Source organism: Lissotriton helveticus, chromosome 12, assembly GCF_964261635.1.
Source record: "Lissotriton helveticus chromosome 12, aLisHel1.1, whole genome shotgun sequence".
NCBI classification, from domain to species: Eukaryota; Metazoa; Chordata; class Amphibia; order Caudata; family Salamandridae; genus Lissotriton; species Lissotriton helveticus.
Genome location: NC_136073.1, coordinates 573035579 through 573055523, shown reverse-complemented (window position 1 = coordinate 573055523; position 19945 = coordinate 573035579). Strand labels below are relative to the sequence as shown.

At 51.0% G+C, this 19945-nt stretch overlaps 1 protein-coding gene across 1 annotated transcript in view; it reads left to right on the top strand.

Annotated features, from left to right (window-relative positions):
• The window catches only part of CSNK2A2 (casein kinase 2 alpha 2), a 529051-nt gene that overhangs the window by 333035 nt on the left and 176071 nt on the right, over positions 1-19945 (top strand). Inside the window, exons 8-10 of the mRNA XM_078670241.1 lie at positions 960-1061; positions 1258-1358; positions 1569-1717. Coding sequence (XP_078526367.1) covers positions 960-1061; positions 1258-1358; positions 1569-1717 — 352 coding nt within the window. The remainder of the gene's footprint in view (positions 1-959; positions 1062-1257; positions 1359-1568; positions 1718-19945) is intronic.

The following is a 19945-nucleotide window of genomic DNA, read 5'->3' as shown; positions in this document are numbered from 1 at the left end:
CTTTTCATCTTAATCAATCAGTAGAGTTACCAGTGTTTTTTCAAAACCCAGACTCTGTAGCAGAAAGAGCTCTACACACTTTAGATGTTAAAAGAGCACTCCCTTATTACTTTGACAGGACAAAATCCTTTCATAAAACAAAACAATTGTTTGTAGTTTTCTCTCATCCGCATAAAGGAAATCCCATTTCTAAAGCTGGGATTGCAAGGTGGATCGTTAAATGTATCCAAATATGCTATCAAAAAGCAAAGCACACATTAACAATACCTCCAAGAGCGCATTCCACAAGCAAACTGAGCCTCTATGGCTTTCTTAGGGAACACTCCCTTAGAAGACATCTGTAAAGCAGCAACATGGTCTACAACACACACTCTTACAAAACACTATTGTGTGGATGTGCAAGCCAAGCAGCAAGCTGCTGTAGGCAATGCTCTCTTCCAAACTACTGCAACAGATACAGGTGACCACTGCTAAGGGAGATACTGCTGTATGGTCCATGCTCAGTGTGAGATCTGCAGCTCATACGCCTCGAACGGATAATGCTACTTACCAGTATGCATCTGTTCTTGGCATGTAGAGCTGCAGATTCTCACACGCCCACCTGCCTCCCCGGGACCTGTATCTGTTACAGTTGTTATCTTATTTAGATATACACACATGGACATCTTTTCTGTTTCTACTAACTCCATCATTTCCCATCATGGCGAAAAACAATCTAAGAATGGAGTCGATGCCCATGCGCACTATCATCCAAGGAAGGCGTCGCCTATCTCGTGACTACAGAGACTTCTTCCAAGACAACAACAAGGTGCAAGCATCCGAGCCCAACACCAGGTGGCGATCTAATGCTCAGTGTGAGAATCTGCATCTCTACATGCCCAGAACAGATGCATACTGGTAAGTAGCATTTTCCTCTTTGCTCATTCTCTTGATCTCTAATGTTGCTGTATTCTTTTCAGATGTATGACTACAGCTTGGACATGTGGAGTCTGGGGTGTATGCTTGCCAGTATGATATTCCGAAAGGAACCTTTCTTCCATGGTCAAGACAACTATGACCAGGTAAGGTGAAGATTTGAAAACCTATAGAGGTACAGTATACCCCTCATTATGCCTTGATTTTGGGCAGTTGCCCGATTTTCCCACTTACTCAAAGGAACGTGTCAAAGTTTTGGAAAACATATTGAATTTAGCATATACTCTTGAATTCTTAGTGCACCTAAATTAACTGCTGCCCTGTGTGTTGTCTTGTTTCCAGCTAGTTCGGATCGCCAAGGTTCTTGGTACGGATGAGTTGTACGGGTACCTAAAGAAATATCATATAGAACTCGATCCACACTTCAATGACATCTTGGGACAGTGAGTATTCTATAAAAGAACACCCATTGTTTGAGGAGTTAAGAAAGTGTTTACTAGCTGTTTGCATTCAGAATTGTCTTGCACTGTGCAGTGGTATGTCAAGATTTTAGATATTCATGTTCGGAATTATCTGGCACTGCCTTTTTTTTTTTAGTTGGGAATGAATTTAGCTATTCTAGGAGGACTATAATTCTTCTGTCTTTGTTACAGGCACTCTCGGAAGCGCTGGGAGAACTTTGTTCACAGTGAGAACAGACATTTAGTGAGCCCAGAAGCCCTGGATATGCTGGATAAGCTGCTGAGATATGACCATCAACTACGGTTAACAGCCAAAGAAGCGATGGAGCACCCTTATTTTTGTAAGTTTGATTTAATAGTTAATACTAGACAGAGAAAAATGATTGAGGCTACCTACAGATTACTTGGGTTTCCTCTTTAAAAAAAAATATGAAATCAACATTAATGCAGGGAATTAAATACCCCTTACGTGTCATACTAGTAAGATATTTGAAAAGGCATTACCATGGAATTCTTCTGTCTTATAGTGGCAATCACTCAATCTTTTTTTAAATCTAGGACTTAACTATTTCAGGTGTGATAAACAAAAAGAAAGAGAACTTGTTTGTCTTCCCTGACCTATACAAACAAAATACTGAGAACACTACCTTCCTAACCCAAACTCGAGGGGCCTCTAACTGAAGATCAAGGGAAAAGGGGGGAGGGGTGACTCTAGAGTTTTTGCTTTAAAGGACCCTCACTCACCAACTTATTTGGGGTCATGCTTCATATTTAGATTCCCACCCTGGTTGTCGAATGCTTCCAGTGTGTGCTGCCACGCCTAATTACAGCGGAGCTGCTTTTGTTTAAGTGGAAAGCATGGCTGGTTTAAACTTGATTTAAGGCCTCCAACCTCCAGGGGTATTTTAATAGTGGGAGTCTTGGTCAAGTTTAAAAACAGTGGTGGATATTAGTAATCTCCTATAGCTGCAGTCATGTTCTACATGTTTCAGCCGTCTCTACTCTGCCTGTGAAAAAACTGCATGTACACTAAGGCATATGATGTAAGCTTGACTTTCAGACTTGGAGGAAAGTAGTCACTTTTTGTGACAAATGTGGTAATGTAGAAATTCTCTACAACCTGGGTTGCTCCAAGGGGGTGAATCCTGTTGTCGCACTTTCATCAAGGTGTATCACCCTCTGATTAACCTTGTACTCCTACTTGTGAGCCCCAAGGGGGAGTACCAAGATTATCTGATAGCGACTACTATCCGCAGATTCCTTCACATAGAATTATCCCCAGGCTTGAGACTGGATCCGGAAACTTTTTGCCACAGTATGCCTGCGCGCCGGGGGTGGGGTGGCATCATGCGACTCTGCCCAGGCGTCGCCCGTGCACGTGACGTCAGCGAGGTCACATTAGTCCCACACTGGTGCACCTACGTCAGTTTTTTCCTTTTACGGGCCTGTTTTGGGACCCTTTTTTCTTCACCATTGTCTTTTCTCTTGGTGGAACAGTGCGCAAATGCCTTCGGGCTTCAAAACTTGCACGTCGTGTGGGCATCTTATGTCGGCGACGGCCCCTCATCTCATTTGTATGTGGTGTTTAGGGGAGGATCACGGCACCACTGATTGTGAGGCATGCCAACAGTTGAAGCTGAAGTCGCGGCGGGAGCACCGGATGAAACTACTCTCGGCGCGTCTCTCCAGGTCGACTCCTTCTCCTCGATCGGCCTCGGCAGATGGCTTCAGATATGGCCGTGGTCGTCGTCCTCGTCCTTCTCCAATGTCGCGAGAGCGTCGCTCCCCGGTGGGTAAGTGTCGCAGTTTGTCCCTGGGGGATGGTGCTGGCATCCTGCCTCAGGGTGCGGACTCTACGGCTCCACACTGAGGTTGTGCAGCGGATTCATCTTCGGATGCTCCCTCTTCTCCGGAGGCTGGCTGCATATTGGTGTCTTCTTCCCCGGGGACTGGCCACCGTGTGGTGTCTTTATCTGAAAGAGACAAGTTAGTGATAGATTCCTTTCCTTAGAATATCCCCAGGCGTGTGGTTGGATCCGGAAAGTTATTCTGCTTAGCAGTACCTCTACACGCCGGTAGGTGGCATCCTGCGGCTCTGCGTCCGTCACTGGCGTTGTCACGAAGAGTACTTAGGCGCCATCCATGCACGCCGACGTCAGTTCTTTCTTTATCCGCGCCGAAAGCGCAGATCTGGATTGAGCACATACTTTTTTGAGACTTTTGTCTCCCTCTCGTCTCCTGGTGCACGTAGGGATGCCTGGCTTTAAGTCTTGTGGGTCGTGCCACTGTAATATGTCGGTGGCGGACCCCCATGACGTCTGCCTCTACTGCCTGAAGATGACCATGACTCCCGGGATTGTCGGGACTGCCATGCAATGGCCCTGAAAGTTTTACGGGAACGGCGCCGGAAGTTGCTGGACGTCCGGAGTTCCTCTCACCGCCGCTCCAGGTCTAGGTGCTGCTCGCGGGACCGGGGCCGTCGCTCCTCGGACTCGGTCTTCACCTTCAGAATCCGGTAAGCGACGCCATAAGAAGTCGTCGAAGAAGCCTGTTCGCTCTCCGACGTCCCACCGTTGCTCCCCGGAGGTGGACGTGGGGACAGGGGCTCCGCCCCTGCGGCTCCTCTGGAACCTGGGAATCCCACGGCCTACCCGCGATGCCCGGGTCTGTCGGTGACTCCCGAACAGTTGCACGAGTTTCATGCTGCCATGGACCACCTGTTTAGGCCTTGTGCTCCCGCCGGCACGCCTACGGGCCCTGCCGTTCCGTGTCCAGATCCTGTTGGCCCGGCAGCACAGCCTCTGGCTCCAGCCTCGGCACCACTGGATCCAGCGCCCTTGGCTCCGGCCCCACAAGGTGCAGTTCCGCTGGCTCCGGCCCCACAAGGTGCAGTTCCGCTGGCTCCGGCCCCGGTGCTGCCCATGACTCCGGCCCCAGCACCGCCCCAGACTCCGGCCCCAGCACCACCCCTGGCTCGGCCACAGGAGCTGCGCTGGGTGCCGTTTATCCCACCCGGTTCTCGGACATTTCGTTCTGACCTTGGATCCGCATTTGGGTACGGCTCCGGTTCAGCCTCGGCTGGCACTGCTCCTGGTGCCGCTCCCGGCGCCGCTCCCGGCGCCTCTCCGCCCCTCTCCGGTTCTGGCCCTGCCGCCGTGGCCGGCTCCTTCTACTCCGGAGCCGCATGAGGATTGAGACGTTCCGAGGACCCCCTTGCGCAGAAGTGTGACTCCGAGCAGGATTGGGTAGATGACCTCCAGGATGCGGGTGAGCTTGATGTATCCTCTGACCCAGGGTTTGCATCACCCCCGCCTACTATGGAGGTGGGCACTTCCTACACTATGGTGCTGCGTCGAGCTGCGGAGGCTCTCCACCTCGACCTCCCTACGGTGGCCCTCAAGACCAACTTCCTTATGGAGGTGCTCCAGACGGCATATACGTCGCCGGAGCCCCTGCTCCCCTTCAATGAGGCCCTTACCGAAGTCCTTTTGGGCACTTGGTTGCGGCCGACCTCAGGGACTCCGGTGGATAAGAATGTCGCTAGGCGCCAGCGCCCGGTGATCCGGCCTTCTTGACCACTCACCCCACGTCTGAGAGCCTGGTCATTCAGGCCTCTACGTCGCAGAGTGCCTCTCCCACGGCTCCGCCGGATAAGGACTCTAAGAAGTTGGACCAATATGGCAAGAGGTTGTTCTCTTCGGCCAGCTTGGGGTTGCGTTCAGTAAATACCGCCTGCTTGTTGGGCTGTTACTCTCACGCGGTGTGGGATTCGGTCGCGGAGGTCATGCCTCAGTGCTCTGAGGAGGTCCAGGCTGTCCTTTCCCAGGCGATTGCAGAGGGCAAGGATGTGGTGAAGTTTGCCATCAGGTGTGGTCTGGACACGGCTGATTCCTTGGGCAGGGCAATTTCCACGATTGTGGCGCCATGCCTGGTTGAGTTCAACTGGGTTCTTGCCTGATCTCCAGAGCTCGCTCATGGGCATGCCTTTTGATGGCTCCCGCCTCTTTGACGATAAAGCAGACAATGCTCTGGAGCACTTTAAAGACTCGCAGGCCATGGCCAAGTCCTTGGGTCTTTCTACTAAGAACCCTGCCACTCCTGTGTTTCGTTCCTTTCGTGTCCAGGGCAGAGGCACCCAGGCACGCTCCTCCAACAAGCCTGTGCAGAGCCAGCCTCAGTGCAGACGTTGTTTCCGCAGGGGCGGGTCTGGGAACCAGCGCGTGGTTCAGTCCACCTCCACCCCTGCTGCTTCCGCCTCCAAACTTTCCTAATCCGAGCTTCAGGGAGCACCCCACACTAGTGGGTGGCAGGGTCCGCCACCACCTCCACCACTGGCGCGACATTACATTGGACAAGTGGGTGCTGCAGATTATCTTCCAAGGCTACTAGTTCCCCTTTGGGTCCGCTCCTCCAGCCATACCGCCACGGTTCCACCGCATGTCGGGGGAGCATTTGGCTCTTCTCCGTCAGGAAGTCACGGCCCTCCTGGCCAAGGGGGACATCGAGTGCGTTCCCGGTCAGGGTGTCAGGAGTGGTTGTTATTCCCACTACTTTCTGGTCCCCAAGAAGGACAAGGGGGACTAGCGCCCCTTCTTGGACCTCCGGGACGTCAATCGCTTCCTCCGGATGGAGAAGTTTAAGATGCTAACTCTGGCTCAGGTCCTGGCTGCCTTAGACCCTGGAGAATGGATGGTGGCGTTGGACTTGCAGGACGCATATTTTCATATCCCCGTCCTGCTGGCCTTCCAAACCTTTCCTTTCTGTTCATCCGGACAAGGTGGCTCCGAGGACCCGTTCTTTTTTACCGAAGGTTGTCACGCCCTTTCACACCGGGCAGACCATCACTTTGCCCACCTTGTTTCTGCCTCCGCATCCTTCCAGGGAAGAGGAGAGGCTCCACCGCCTGGACCCAAAATGTGCGCTCACATTCAATCTGCAGCGTACACAGCAGTTTCGGTTGGATGATCAGCTCTTTTTTGGCTACGTGGGCTCCAAAAAAGGTCGGTCTGTGCACAAACGGACCATCTCCCGGTGGGTTGTTTTAGGCTTCAAAGTGTGTTACTTCTTGGCCAAGAAGGAGCCTCCTGTGGGGCTGCGTGCCCGTTCGACCAGGGCGAATTCAGCCACTACTGCTTGGGGACGCGGTGTCCCCTTGCAGGATATTTGTCAGGCAGCCACGTGGGCCTCGCTGCACAAGTTTACTAAACATCACTGCCTTGACAGTCCGGTCCGGAGAGATGGCTTCTTTGGCCGTTCTGTGCTCTGTGACCTTTTGGTGTAATCCTGTTCGCAGACCCTCCACCGGGGTTGGTATTGCTGGGGTATCTATTCTAAGGTAAGGAATCTATCACTAACATGTCTCTTTCAGATGCACAAGTTACTTACTTGTGTAACGATATATCTGTAAGAGAAATTAGTTAGTGATAGATTCCTTACCGCCCCACCCATCCTTCCTATCCTGCAAACTGATTACTAGGATTAAGGTCATCCCCTTTTAGGGCCCTAGTTTCATACACCAATTGTCGGTTCTTTCATGGCTCTGCGTTTCTGCGCGCAATAGTTGTGTACAGAACTGACGTCAGCGCGCATGGGTGGCGCCTAAGTACTCTCCGTGACGTCACCTCGGCACCTACGACGCCACCTACTGGCGTGTAGAGGTACTGCTAAGCAGAAAAACTTTCTGGATCCAGCCTGACGCCTGGGGGATATTCTAAAGTAAGGAATCTATCTCTAACTAATGTCTTTTACACTAATGTATCGTTACACAAGTAAGTAACTTGTGCTTCACCGGCGGCGTCGAAAGGTGTCTCCCAGCCTTTTCTGAGGCCAAGGTGTCTGTCGGAGGAGCAGCAGGTCCCACATTCTTCGGTTATTTCTGGGTTCCAGGTCTGGCCCTTGCCCATCCCGCTTGGCTTCGGGGACGGCCGCTTTAGTTTGCAGCCGTCACCCACGGAAGAGCTGCTTTCTTCTCCGCGGGACCCTAAGGAGGCGGGTGCGGCCTTCGCTCACGCGGTGTCTAACGGCTGTGGGCGTTCTACGCATGGGTGATCCAATTGCTCATTTTCCGGCTGACCATGTCCTAGAGGTTCTCCACCAGGGCTCTGGTGGGAGGGAGATCTTGCTTCCCTTTGAGGGTTTGCTCCTTTCTTTCGACAGGGGCTTGTAGGCTTCCCGCCTCGGGGGATCCCGTGCCTCAACACCTTCTGCACCGACACCTCCCGGCGCTGTGACCCGGTGTGCCTTTCCCTCCACCCCTCTGTAGCCAGTCCACTTTTGCAGACCGCATTTCCCTCCCTGCCACCGCTGTTGACTCCGCCGTCTCGGGAGGCCCGCTGGCTGGACTCTTGGGGGGCAACATGTTCACCTCGGCAAGTATTTCCTTGTGGGCCCTTAACACCTTGTGTGTATTGGCTAGGGTCTCCTCTTGTTTGTGGGACTCAGCTGAGTCTCTGGGCTCTGCAGATTCCCAGGAGACTGTTCAGGTGGACTTACGGCATCATGCTTTGGATGGCCGGGAGCTAGCGTCGTTTATTCTCCGCTCCGGGCAGCTCGGAGTTGCTGGGCTAGGCCATGGCTTCCTCGGTCGCCCTCCGTCGCCATGCTTGGCTTAGGGATGGCGTGTTCCCTGAAAATATTTGAGTGGCTCATTGACCTTCCGTTTGGCAGCCTGTTGTTCCATGCCCCGGCTGACTCTGCCATCCAGAGGTTCCTGGCAGGGCTCCATCCTCATCCTCCTCCGCCGTATTCTCCTCCTCTTCCTTCCCCTACTCAGTGACTGCGGGGTTGAGCTGGTTTTGGGCCTTTTTGGGTGGATGGCCCTTGCTTTAGATTGTGTTTTCTGGCCATTGGGTCCTCCTTGCTGGGACTTTGGCATTGTTGGCTGCTGGACGGCCCTTTGTTGACATTTTCTTTTTTTTTGTTTGCTGGAGTTGTTACACAGACTTGGCCCTAAGATTAGGCCTTCTGTTTTTCTTTGGGCTGCTGTCAAGCCTACGGTGGGGCTGTTTTCCCCCCCCTGACTATTTTGTTTTTCTCCTCTGCTGTGGAAGTTCTTCCAAAGAGTGTTCCCATGTCTTGGGACTTACCGTACCCTATGTGGGGTAGTGGTAGCTGTTATATAGCTAAGCTCTGCTGGGGAGTGCAGGTTTTCTTTGGGTGCCTGTTCTCCATGGCATTTCTGTATGTTGCTATTGCTTCTTGAGGCTGTGTGTTAGTGGTGGGTCCGGGCATTTCCTCTCCTTCCTGCTCTTTTGCTGAGAGCTGGGATGCTTCTGGGTTCTTCTTGTTTCTGGTGGTTATGGCTATGGGTGCCGTTCTGGCTGGCCTGTTGTCTTCCCTTTTTGTTGGCTTTGCTCTTCCCTTGTTTCCTCGGGCCCTCTAGGCTTTTTCTTCCTCTTCTTGTTCCTCTGCCTGTCCTAGCATTGGATGGAGGCTCTGTTGCCTTGTGGGTGGAGTGGGGTGTTGCGGCCTCTCCGGCCTTGCCCTTAGTTCCTCTGTTGTGAGTGTATGGGCCTCTTCACTCTTCCTTCCTCCTCCTAAATCCCTCGGGGGCTGCTGGTGTTCGACTTGTGGGGGTCCTTTGCCTGGAGGGGACGAGGTTACTTCCCTGGTCCACAGGTCTGGTCCCCTGTGGGCCCTCTGTTCTGTCCAGACTGGTGGGGTCCTCTTGCAGACCCTCCTTCCCTGTGGGTATTGCTAGAGTATCTATTCTACGTGAAGGAATCTGCGGCTAGTATTCTCTATAAGATGTCTGAGTTACTTACCTTCGGTAACGATGTATCTGGTAGAGACGATTCTAGCCGCAGATTCCTTCACGGCCCGCCCTTCCTCCCTGTTCTGTGAAGACCCCATGGCTGGTCTTCGGTACTCGCCTCCCGGTGGGTGATTGTCTCCTCTGAGTACCTTCTTTTGCTCTTGACGGTGGCTTAGTCTTGTTGCTGTTCAGTCCTCCTCTTTTGTTCTTGGAAGATAGGGTTACGATGCTCCTATGCCCCGCTGCTCTGGCTCCCCCAGATTGGGGGGGGTTTGCCTTCAATCTCTGCCCTCTCACCCTTCCCTTCCTCTTATTGCTATGGGTTCTGGCCACTCTGCTAACCTCTGAGTCGGGGTCCTCTGGTCGTGCCTCCCCCTTTTTCTTGGGGGGTGGTTGCCCTCTATGCTGGGGTGGCTTGGAGGTGAGTTGTTCCTGCCTGTTGGGACTGTCTCTCCTTCCTTGTTTCGGGTTGAGGGTTGTAGGCCTGCTACATGTGTCCTGTCTTTTTACGCAGGTTCCTTGTCTCCGAGGGGAGGGTTGCTGGCAGGCTGGCCGCTCTGGGCTTTGCTCTGTTCTTCCTTCTGTCCCTGCCCTTGGACACTGCAGTGTTGCACTGTTCCTTAGGGTGTCTTTTTCTTTTTTATATACTCTTTCGCACACTGTTCCCATGCTCCCACAGTTTTTTGTCGGGTGGTTCTGCGTTGTGGTGCAGGAAAGGTCTCCGAAGAAAACTGCTGTACGCGTGCCGGGATGGGGTTTATGTGACCTCGCTGACGTCACGTGCGTGGACGACGCCTGGGTGGAGTCGCGTGATGCCGCCCCGCCCCCCGGCGCGCAGGGATGCTGTGGCAAAAAGTTTCCGGATCCAGTCTCATGCCTGGGGATAATTCTATGTGAAGGAATCTGTGGCTAGAATCGTCTCCAACAGATAAATCGTTACCGAAGGTAAGTAACTCTTACAATCGAAGGGTGTGACTCCGTGATGATCCCATCTACCCAATTGTTCAGTAGTATGAATACTGGAGAAGAAACACTGCTTATAGCCCTGACTCTTACAGCTTTACCTCTGGATTTCTACTGCCCTTATATTTTAAATTTTTAAAGTATTCTGTTGTTTTTCCCATATATATTTATGTACTGTTGCCAAGATTTGACTTTTGCTTAAAATGGAATGCCTCTGTAGTTTTGTCCGAGTTAGCATTCTGTAGTCTTATTTTTTTATCACCAACTTTTATTGATTCAGGCCGGGTGATTCAATACTGCTGGCATGCCGGAGTAGTATGTATTGCGTGGTGTGTAAGTATTATAGTTGGAAGTTGGGCAGCCGTGATGAGATGGCGAGGGACCGAGGAACCATTTGGGTGTCTTTTCAGTCGGCCTTGTCCAGTGAGCCTACACACTTTTCCCATTTGTGTTTAAGGGCCGTAAATCTTTCATAGGTGTCAAGAAGTAAGGATTTGTAGATATGAGATACCCGACCTTTCCCCAGAGAACCAAACAGCAGCTCAGCCTCAAAAGGGCTAAACTCCTCACGGGGGAGGTTGCGGGGTCTAGCGTGTCTAGTTGGTAGGCTGTAAGTGCGTGTCTGAGCTGCAGATTCTTGTTAAACTGTGGGGTTTTTTTTTCACAAAGGTTCGTTTCCATGGATGTTGTATTCAGCATCTCCTGTAGTAAGCGTAGATGTTTCTTGCTTCTGCAAGGTAAAATGGCATTACATTATTCAAGCGTGGTACTTATTGCTGCTCTGGCAATCAGGACCCATCTAAGAGAAGGCTGTCAAAGTGGCTCTGTATATACTGGACCAAAGTAAGGTACAATGTGCACAGAGTCCACAGTCCCCAGAGGTTTGGCAGAGGCTAAAGTTAGATATAACCTTACTCTCTAAAGTGGTAGCTTGGTCGAACAGTAAGGCAGTATCAGAGGACAGTGTAAAGCATTGGTTGTACACACTCAGTCAGCAAATGGTCTCACACACTCAGGAACTGAACTCTAGGCCAATTGTTTTGTATCAGAATATATAGTTGTTTTATTTTAGAACCAACAAGGTATCAAAATATACTTTGGCAGAATGAGTTACTTTAAATACTTTTCCAAATAGGCAATAGACTTTTTGATTACAGTAGTTAGTTGTTGCAATAGGCAACACAATTTCAAACACAATGCAACATTGAGCTCAATGGGTGTGTCTAGATAAATGCAATTCGTTACTTTATAGATTACTTTTCTAACCACAGGACTGGATCCTAGATTCAGTCCTGGGACATCTCCTGTAAACAGTTAAGTAAAAGCGTTTTGGTTACAGTAGTGATTTTTAAGGAATATTATTGTTTTTTAAAAGTTGACAAACTTTTTCACATAGAATCACCAATGGTATTCTATGGGAGGAAATTCACTTAGCAGGTAAGTAATGTTTATCGTTACTTTTTCTTACTCAGTGTTGGATCCTGGATCCAGCACTGGTGTATCTCCTGTAAACAATTGAAAGAATGCGTTTAAGTCATACAGGCGATTTTTAAGGAATATTTGTAGTTTTTGAAAAACGACACAAAGAAACTTTTCTGGTGAAAACCAGACAATGGATTCCCAGGAAGGAAATTCAGGTTACTGGTAAGTACGGATTTACAAGTGAAACCAGTCAATGTTACGCTATGAAAGAAAAGTGAGTTGTCGGCTTTTGGGTAAGTACTTGACTGGCAGAGTTAAGGTTCTGGGTATCGACTCAGGGGTCTCCCAGGGTCAGGTAGGTACTGTTGGTACACGCTCAGCGGCACAGGGGCAGCCAGGTGCAGAGGTAGTTGGGCCCAATGTTCTCCTATGAGAGGCAGTGGGCCTTCGGTTGGTGGCTGCTGGCAAGCAGGCCACACGGCTGTGGGAGCTGGGCTCCTGGTCACTTGCTCAGGGCAAATGGGGAAGTAGATTAGGACAAAGGTTGCTCTGCCAGGGGCACTGTGGCAGCTGGATGCAGGGTGCTTTTGAGCAGTCCGGCGCTTACTGTTATTCAATGGAAAACTTGGAAGATGAACCAAGGCTGCAGGCTCGGGGATGGAGATTCAACAACCAACACTTCGAGGGGTAAGTTGGGAACTTGGCCGATAGGTTGGCACCCCGGAGTTGGGCACAGGGGCCCGTGGGGCATCGGGTGCACGGGTGTCTGACGTTGGGAAATCTTACCCTCTGCTGATCGTGGTTGGAGGGGTCCCTGGTTGTGAGGCTGCAGGAGGCGTCTGGGTCATCGAGGAGGGTACTTGGGCACTGGATTTCATGTCACAATAGCTGGGGGGACGTCCTCAGGGCCTTTGTCCACTCAGACACGGGCAGGGCTTGGCAGGTGCAGAGTGTGCTGGATTCACGGTTCCTGGCTGGCACCAGGGGTGTTACTTTTTGAGCAGAACCACTGCTCGTGGGAGTCCTGGTCTTGGTAGAGTCTCAAGGCAGTCGGGTCCTCCCGGGTTTTTGAGGTTGCTGACCACTGAAGGCGCCGGAGTTTTGCAGGAGCAGGTTCAAGGATCAACAGACCGGTAGGGCTGGGGCCAAGTCAGTTGGTGTCGTCCTCTTGTGAGAGCAGATGCACGGCAGGTCTTCTGGTTTCTTGATCTTCTTGCATGTTTCAAATCGGGATCTGAGGACGGAAGGTTCAGGTTGCCCCTAAATACAGGGGCATTACAGGTAGGGTAAGGGCAGGGACCAATGGGTCCCTGTCGTGGGGTGAGTACACCCCCTATCCTGCTCCTCCTGTGGGGGGGGGGGGGGGGCGCAGGAGCCTATCTCTCATTGGGCAGGGCTCCCCATCCTCAAGATGGCCGGAGCCCGGAGTTGTGCTTCACCTCGCCTCTCCCACCTGAGGGGTGGGGTTGGCAGAGGCTGGCACACCCCCTTTCGTCACTTAGGGTTTCCTGCCAGAGTGGGGGTCAGAACCGGTGGGGGCTGGTTGCTGAGTACAGCAAGTGGCCTGGGGAAGATCACAAAGGCGGCATGCCTTTGAAGCTTCCCCTGCCCATCCTGGGCGAGGAGACCTAGTATCTCGCCCAGGATGTGCGTTGTTGCAGGCCCAGGAGAGCGGAGGGCTCTCTACCCAGGGGTCCAGCAACATATCTGCTGTGTGGCAGCTTAGACAGCCTGTCAGACAAGACGTGGATTGTAGGTTAGGTTTCAGGGGGCATCTCTAAGATCCCCTCTGTATTGCATTTTACATTAAACCCCACACTGGCATCAGTGTGGGTTTAATGTGCTGAGAAGTTTGATATCAAACTTCTCAGTCTTCAGTGTAGCCATCATGGTGCTGTGGAGTTCATAATGACAACCTCCCAGCACCATATACACTTAATGGCATCACTGCACTTACCTTGCCCAGGAATGGCCCTGGGTACTGTAGGGGCACAGGGCTCATGCATCTGTGCTCACACCACTGACATAGTGCACCCAGCTAGAGGGGTGACTTATGTATGCCAGGGCAGTGTGTTTGTGGGCATGGCACACAGTGCCATGTCGACTTTGTTTAGTTCTGCACCAGGACCCTCAGCCTGCAAAGGCAGTGTGTGAGTGTCAGGGTACAGGGCACCTAAGGGTGGCACAAAAAGTGCTGCAGCCCTTAGGGGTCTTCTGTGGTCACAATGCCCTGGGTACCTAGGGTACCATTTGCCAGGGGCGGACATGTGGCCACAATGCCAATTTCGTTTTAGTTCAACACAGTTTTAGGGAACGAACACAGGCCCTGGGCACCTGATTGGCCGGAACTCAGGGCACACTCAGTCAAAGCACATCAGCAATTCAGCAAAAAGTGGGGGCATACCATGCAAGAAAGATGGCACTTTCTCACAAAGGCGGACTCTCCTATGATGATCATGATGGTAATGTGCTAATGCTACATTGATATCAAATATTTAAAGTGCACTGCAGGAGTTTTAACCTTTTCTTTAGTTAAAGCTACATTGATGCAACATTGAAGGTTGGGTTACATTTTACCTTAATGGAGCCTTGGAATTGGAACCGTTTTTTTCTCATTCAAGATAGGCCGGCTATTATCCATCCACTCTTTGACCTTAGGAGAGGTTTACTCTACTGATCTCCCTCAATTCTTAGTGAGATTAAACACCATCTGAGCGTTATCGTTGGCTATCAAAAATTATGTTCATCCTATCAAGCAATGAGTCTACTAAATATAACAAGCATTTGCAATGCAATAGGTCTCGCATTAGGAAAGTTTGAGCTATTGGTCTTGTAAATGTTTTTTTTTTATTTGTGTTGGTTTTGAAAATAGCTAAATTAATAGCTTTGTTATTTACAATGCCAATAGTTATAACTTTCGCAAATGTGACACCTATAGCATTTGTAATGCAACATGTTTTGTATTTACGTGACTTAGATGTATTGATATTACAAATAACAATGGCTTTTAATTGTTTTAAATAATTAATACTTAAATAAAAGTGATTGTAATTTATGTCAATAGTTTAAACTTTTGTAAATAACTTTTGTGAAGATTATGTTCAGTGTATTTTATTGTGATGAAAATCCAAGAACAGAAGTGAAATATCATCTTTTTGTGACATTTGTAATAAAGCTTGAAACATTGAGAGAACATATTTTAACCAATTGTTGTTGAATGGTTGCACAGATTGATGCTGTGATGGCGCGGAGTGATGTTGTGGTGGCGCTGAGTGATGTTGTGGTGGCGCTGAGTGATGCTGTGGTGGCGCTGAGTGATGCTGTGGTGGCGCTGAGTGATGCTGTGGTAGTGCTGAGTGATGCTGTGGTAGTGCTGAGTGATGCTGTGGTAGTGCTGAGTGATGCTGTGGTAGTGCTGAGTGATGCTGTGGTAGTGCTGAGTGATGCTGTGGTAGTGCTGAGTGATGCTGTGGTAGTGCTGAGTGATGCTGTGGTAGTGCTGAGTGATGCTGTGGTAGTGCTGAGTGATGCTGTGGTAGTGCTGAGTGATGCTGTGGTAGTGCTGAGTGATGCTGTGGTAGTGCTGAGTGATGCTGTGGTAGTGCTGAGTGATGCTGTGGTAGTGCTGAGTGATGCTGTGGTAGTGCTGAGTGATGCTGTGGTAGTGCTGAGTGATGCTGTGGTAGTGCTGAGTGATGCTGTGGTAGTGCTGAGTGATGCTGTGGTAGTGCTGAGTGATGCTTGTGTGTTTATGCTCTTGCCTCAGCCGACTTTGGGCACTGTTTCCACAGCGCGTGCTGTAATAAGATCTTACAGCGTGTGTGAGTGATTGTTTGCCTTACCTGACTCCACGCTGGATCTTGGACGCTGCGTCTAGCGCGGCCGCCATATTGGGGGAAGTAGGTTGGCACGCTAGTGTTTAGCGTCAGGTGACCTTAAAGGTCGAACTTTTCACCGGCGTTTCAGATCTGTTCCTGAGGCTCAGCCGGGAACTTGCACACACGCATTTCTCTTTTAAAATGTATGCTCGAAATCCTGTATGTCTGCAATTAGTGTGATTTACTACTACTATTTGCGTTTTTAAACTTGGGGGCTTGTGTGTTTATGCTCTTGCCTCAGCCGACTTTGGGCACTGTTTCCACAGCGCGTGCTATAATAAGATCTTACAGCGTGTGTGAGTGATTGTTTGCCTTACCTGACTCCACGCTGGATCTTGGACGCTGCGTCTAGCGCGGCCGCCATATTGGGGGAAGTAGGTTGGCACGCTAGTGTTTAGCGTCAGGTGACCTGCCTCCGCCCCTACATGACCAGCATGCCTCCTAGGACGTGCAGCGGACGAGCCTTATGCGCGCCGGAGGTGCGCCTGAGGTAAGCCCGTCTGCGCCTGTTCGCGTCCCGGAGGCGCACGGCCCTGCAGAAGACCTGTCTCACCTGAGCTGTACTGCAGAGAGGGTAATTAACTATGACCGCGCCACTCTATTCAGGCTTGGGAAAATTACTAGCAGTGGGTGTCCTAAACATCTATTTGACCCGGCTAATGTCGGTCATATCTGCGAGGCTTGCGGATGGGCGTCCACTACCACGTCTTCCATGCATGATACCTCCGGCTTGATTAACACTGCTGGGGAGACCCCTGAGAAGGCCCACGTGCACCCATGCATGCTCTTAAACACTCGGTCATTTGGCAAGCATGCCCTCGACCTCCTTAATTTACTTTTAGAGCAGAAGCCGTCATGTCTCTTTCCCACGGAGACCTGGCTATGTGACTCCTCCAGTCCCGACATCTCCATTGCCCTCCCCCCTAACTACTACATTGTGAGGAAGGACCGAGAGTTAGGACGAGGAGGAGGTGTGGCCATAGTAGTAGACAAGCGATCCACCTGCACAGCCCTTGAAATTGACACCATTCCTGGGGCTGAATCACTTGGTTTCTGCCTATCTTTTTCCCCGCATCACTCTTGTGCTGGCCTATTGGTCTATCGACCACCTGGCCATCTGGGCCCTTTTTGTGACAAACTCCATCAGGCCTTAACCCCTCTTGCAATAAAATATAAGCATCTCCTGCTTCTTGGAGATTTCAACATACATATGGACGAACCTGAGTCAGCCGACTCGGTTAAACTAAGTGATGTCACTAACACGTTTGATCTCCTCCCTTATTTTTTTACAGCGACCCATAATAAAGGTCATCTGCTAGATCAAGTCTTCTCCTCCATGCCAATTCAATCTCATCCACCACTCCCCGTGGTCTGGTCAGACCACTGCCTGCTAAACTTTGATATCTTGGGTCCTTCTAAATCCTCTTGCACAGAAAATGGCCCTCAACCTACGCTTTCTCGTCCTTTCCACCGAGTTACCATCGATATGCTGGAGCAGTCCCTGGTATCCCATCCTTGGCAATCGACCGGGAATCTTGAGCAGGATCTCTCTAGCTTTCAGTCCTGGCTCGCTCAACGCTTTGAGGAATTAGCGCCCAATCCTGCTAGATTTAAAAAACTTCAACGTACTTCAGCCCCTTGGTTCACCATCGAACTTCATGAGATTAGGAAAAGCTGTAAGAAAGCGGAACGATTGTGGCGGAAAAACTATGAAGCCCCTCTGAAAGTAAGGTTTAAAAATCTCACTAAGACCTATCATAAAGCAATCATAACAGCGAAGAAATCTTTCTATGCTAAAAGAATTGATACAGCCTGTAACATCAGTAAGGAAATTTTCAAAATCGTCAGGGAATTTACTTCCCCCCCCCTGCTTCAAGCCCTAAATTCTCCCCCTCTGAATCTTGGGTCAATCAGCTGGCCAGCTTTTTGTTTAATAAAATTCTTAACATCCAGGCTTCTTTTCCGCCCATTGCCTCGACCATAGATCCTGATTCCCTGATATCTGCAATGAACATCTCTCAAGACACCTGTACTCTTCCAGATTTTCCACCCCTGTCTTTTCAGGCTTCGCTTGATTTGCTACAAAAACTGAAATCTGGTTCTCCTTCTGATCCGTGTCCCGCCAAAATCCTTTCTAAAATGGCCTCTGTTCTCAATCCTTTGATCAACCCTCTTCTTAATCCCTCCTTCACCTCCGGTGAGGTCCCGAAGGCTTGGAAAAAGGCTCATGTCATCCCTCTTATTAAAAAAACCTAATCTGAATCCTCTAGAGCACTCCAACTATAGACCAATATCTCTGCTTCCTGCCCTTGCCAAACTCGCAGAAAAACATGTGTTCGAGGCATGTGGGCTGCTAAATTCATATCTATTGCATAGATCGCCGCCTAGTGTTGGGTCCGGATGATTGCACATTGTTGTCCTGGAAGAGTCTTCGAAGTATCACGAGATAGGTGGCTCCTCCCCTGGACTACAGTGCGCATGGGCATCGACTCCATCCCCAGATTGTTTTTTTCCGCCATTGGGTTCGGATGTGATTTCGACGTCTCCTGTCGGAATCGAATAAAACTACTTCTTTAAGGCCAAAAGGCCTTCGTTACCTCGTCGGTATTGTTCGCGTCCGGTCTCGTGCTTCATCCGACTCTAGGAGTCGGTCTTCTGCGGAGTCGAGTAACTCTTCGGACATCGAGGCCCTGTCGTCCCAGCAAGACCCCGACGATATTACGATGGAACGGAGTCCGTTCAAGTTCTGCCCCGTGTGTGGTTCGAAGTACCCACACATCGACGTGCATCCAGTCTGTAACAAATGCCTCTCGCCGGAACACGACTAGGCCAGCTGTATGGCCTGTTCGAAGTTCAGGTCGAAGAAGACGCTCAAGCTTCGGCGCGCCTGGAGGCCCGGCGAGCGGCTCCGGCACCCGACGACATCTTCGACAACCCCGAGGCAGAAGGCCCAAGCCATCGTCTGCAGATTTCACCACCATCGACGGAGGTCGAGGCCGATTCCGGAGAACCCGTCGAGGGCCAGGACCTGAAATACGTCGAGGAGGTAGGGGACGACGAAGAAATTTATGGGGCCGCGGAAGATAGCTCGGAGGAAGAGCTATGCCCCGAAAGTTACATGACTCAGTCTCAGGTCACGGGATCGCCACTCGGCCTTACCCACGACCCCGCACCGCTATCCCCGGCCCCGCCTTCGGGCCTGGCCACGGACACACCAGCGGAGACGCCATTGCGCGTATCGAAACCGAAACAAAAACATTCGGATTCAACGACACCAAAGATGGCCGACGTACCATCGAAACCGAAACCTTCGGATTCGACCACACCAAAGATGGCCGGCGTACCATCAAAAGTGAAAAAGCCTGCTACGTCATCGACTCCGTCGCCCGCCGGGCCTCTGAAGCCGAAGAAGGCTGTCGAGCCAACACCGCCACACAAAGAGGCCAAGGACTCGTCCTCGAAGAAGACCTCGGACGCGACTACGGTGCCGACTGGCAAACGCACGGTCGAAGCACAGTCGACAAAGGGCCCCGAGCCAAAGTCCGGGGGCCCTGCGCATCGGCACACGGACGCCGGATCTAAAGCAACGGCATCGGCGCCTAAGCCTACAACTGAGGCACGGACCATTGGGACCGAAGATGCGTCGGCGGACACCTCGTCGGCACGGAGGGCCTCCGATGGTGACGGCCAAAGGGCATCGGTTACGAAACCCTCCGCTTCCTTCACAAAGCAGGTCACTGACTCCCTCAAACGAATTCGGGAGAAGACTTTGACGTCGCCGACTCACACACCGTCGGCTCCGACACTGGTTGACGCACCTACGAAGACTTCAACCAAACTTCTCTACACTCTGCCGCCGAAGGTGGCACCGAAGGCATTTGCACCCAGATCGGTGCCAAAGAACACTGAAACATCGGAGCCTTCGACGCTAAGTGGCCGGTTGGATCGACATCACGTTTCAGAAGAGCACTCTGAGCATTATATCGATGCCGACACAGGGAAATTAACGCTCTATAAGAGAAAGATCACTTCCCAACCATTGGAATCCTATGTCATACCACTAAAGAAGTAAAGGCCGGCACAGGACATTCCTGCCCTTGTTGAACCTATTCAGCCTCCACCAAGGAGGAGCCCATCACCTTCCCCCAATCAGTCAGGGGGAGAGGACGATGACCAGGATGACCAGTACACTTTCCCGGCTAACAATGACCCTGATGAGCAACAGGACTCATGGGTGGACACTGGTGACCAGGGAGGACATCAGGTGGTACAGGACCCACAGGGTTTTGGTGCACGAACATCCCCAACTGAGGATTCAGCGGCATTTAATGCCTTGATAGAGCGGGCAGCTGCAAATCATGATGTGGACATGCATGCTGACCCGGTGGAAGAAGATTTTCTATTTGACACTTTCTCTGCTTCAGAAAAAACTGTTAAAACACTTCCTATGCTAAAAGGTGTCCTTAAGCATGCCTCAGAGATCTTTAAGGAACCTACCAGGGCGAGAGTGGTAAACCCACGTATTGAAAAGAAATACAGACCGGCACCTGGGG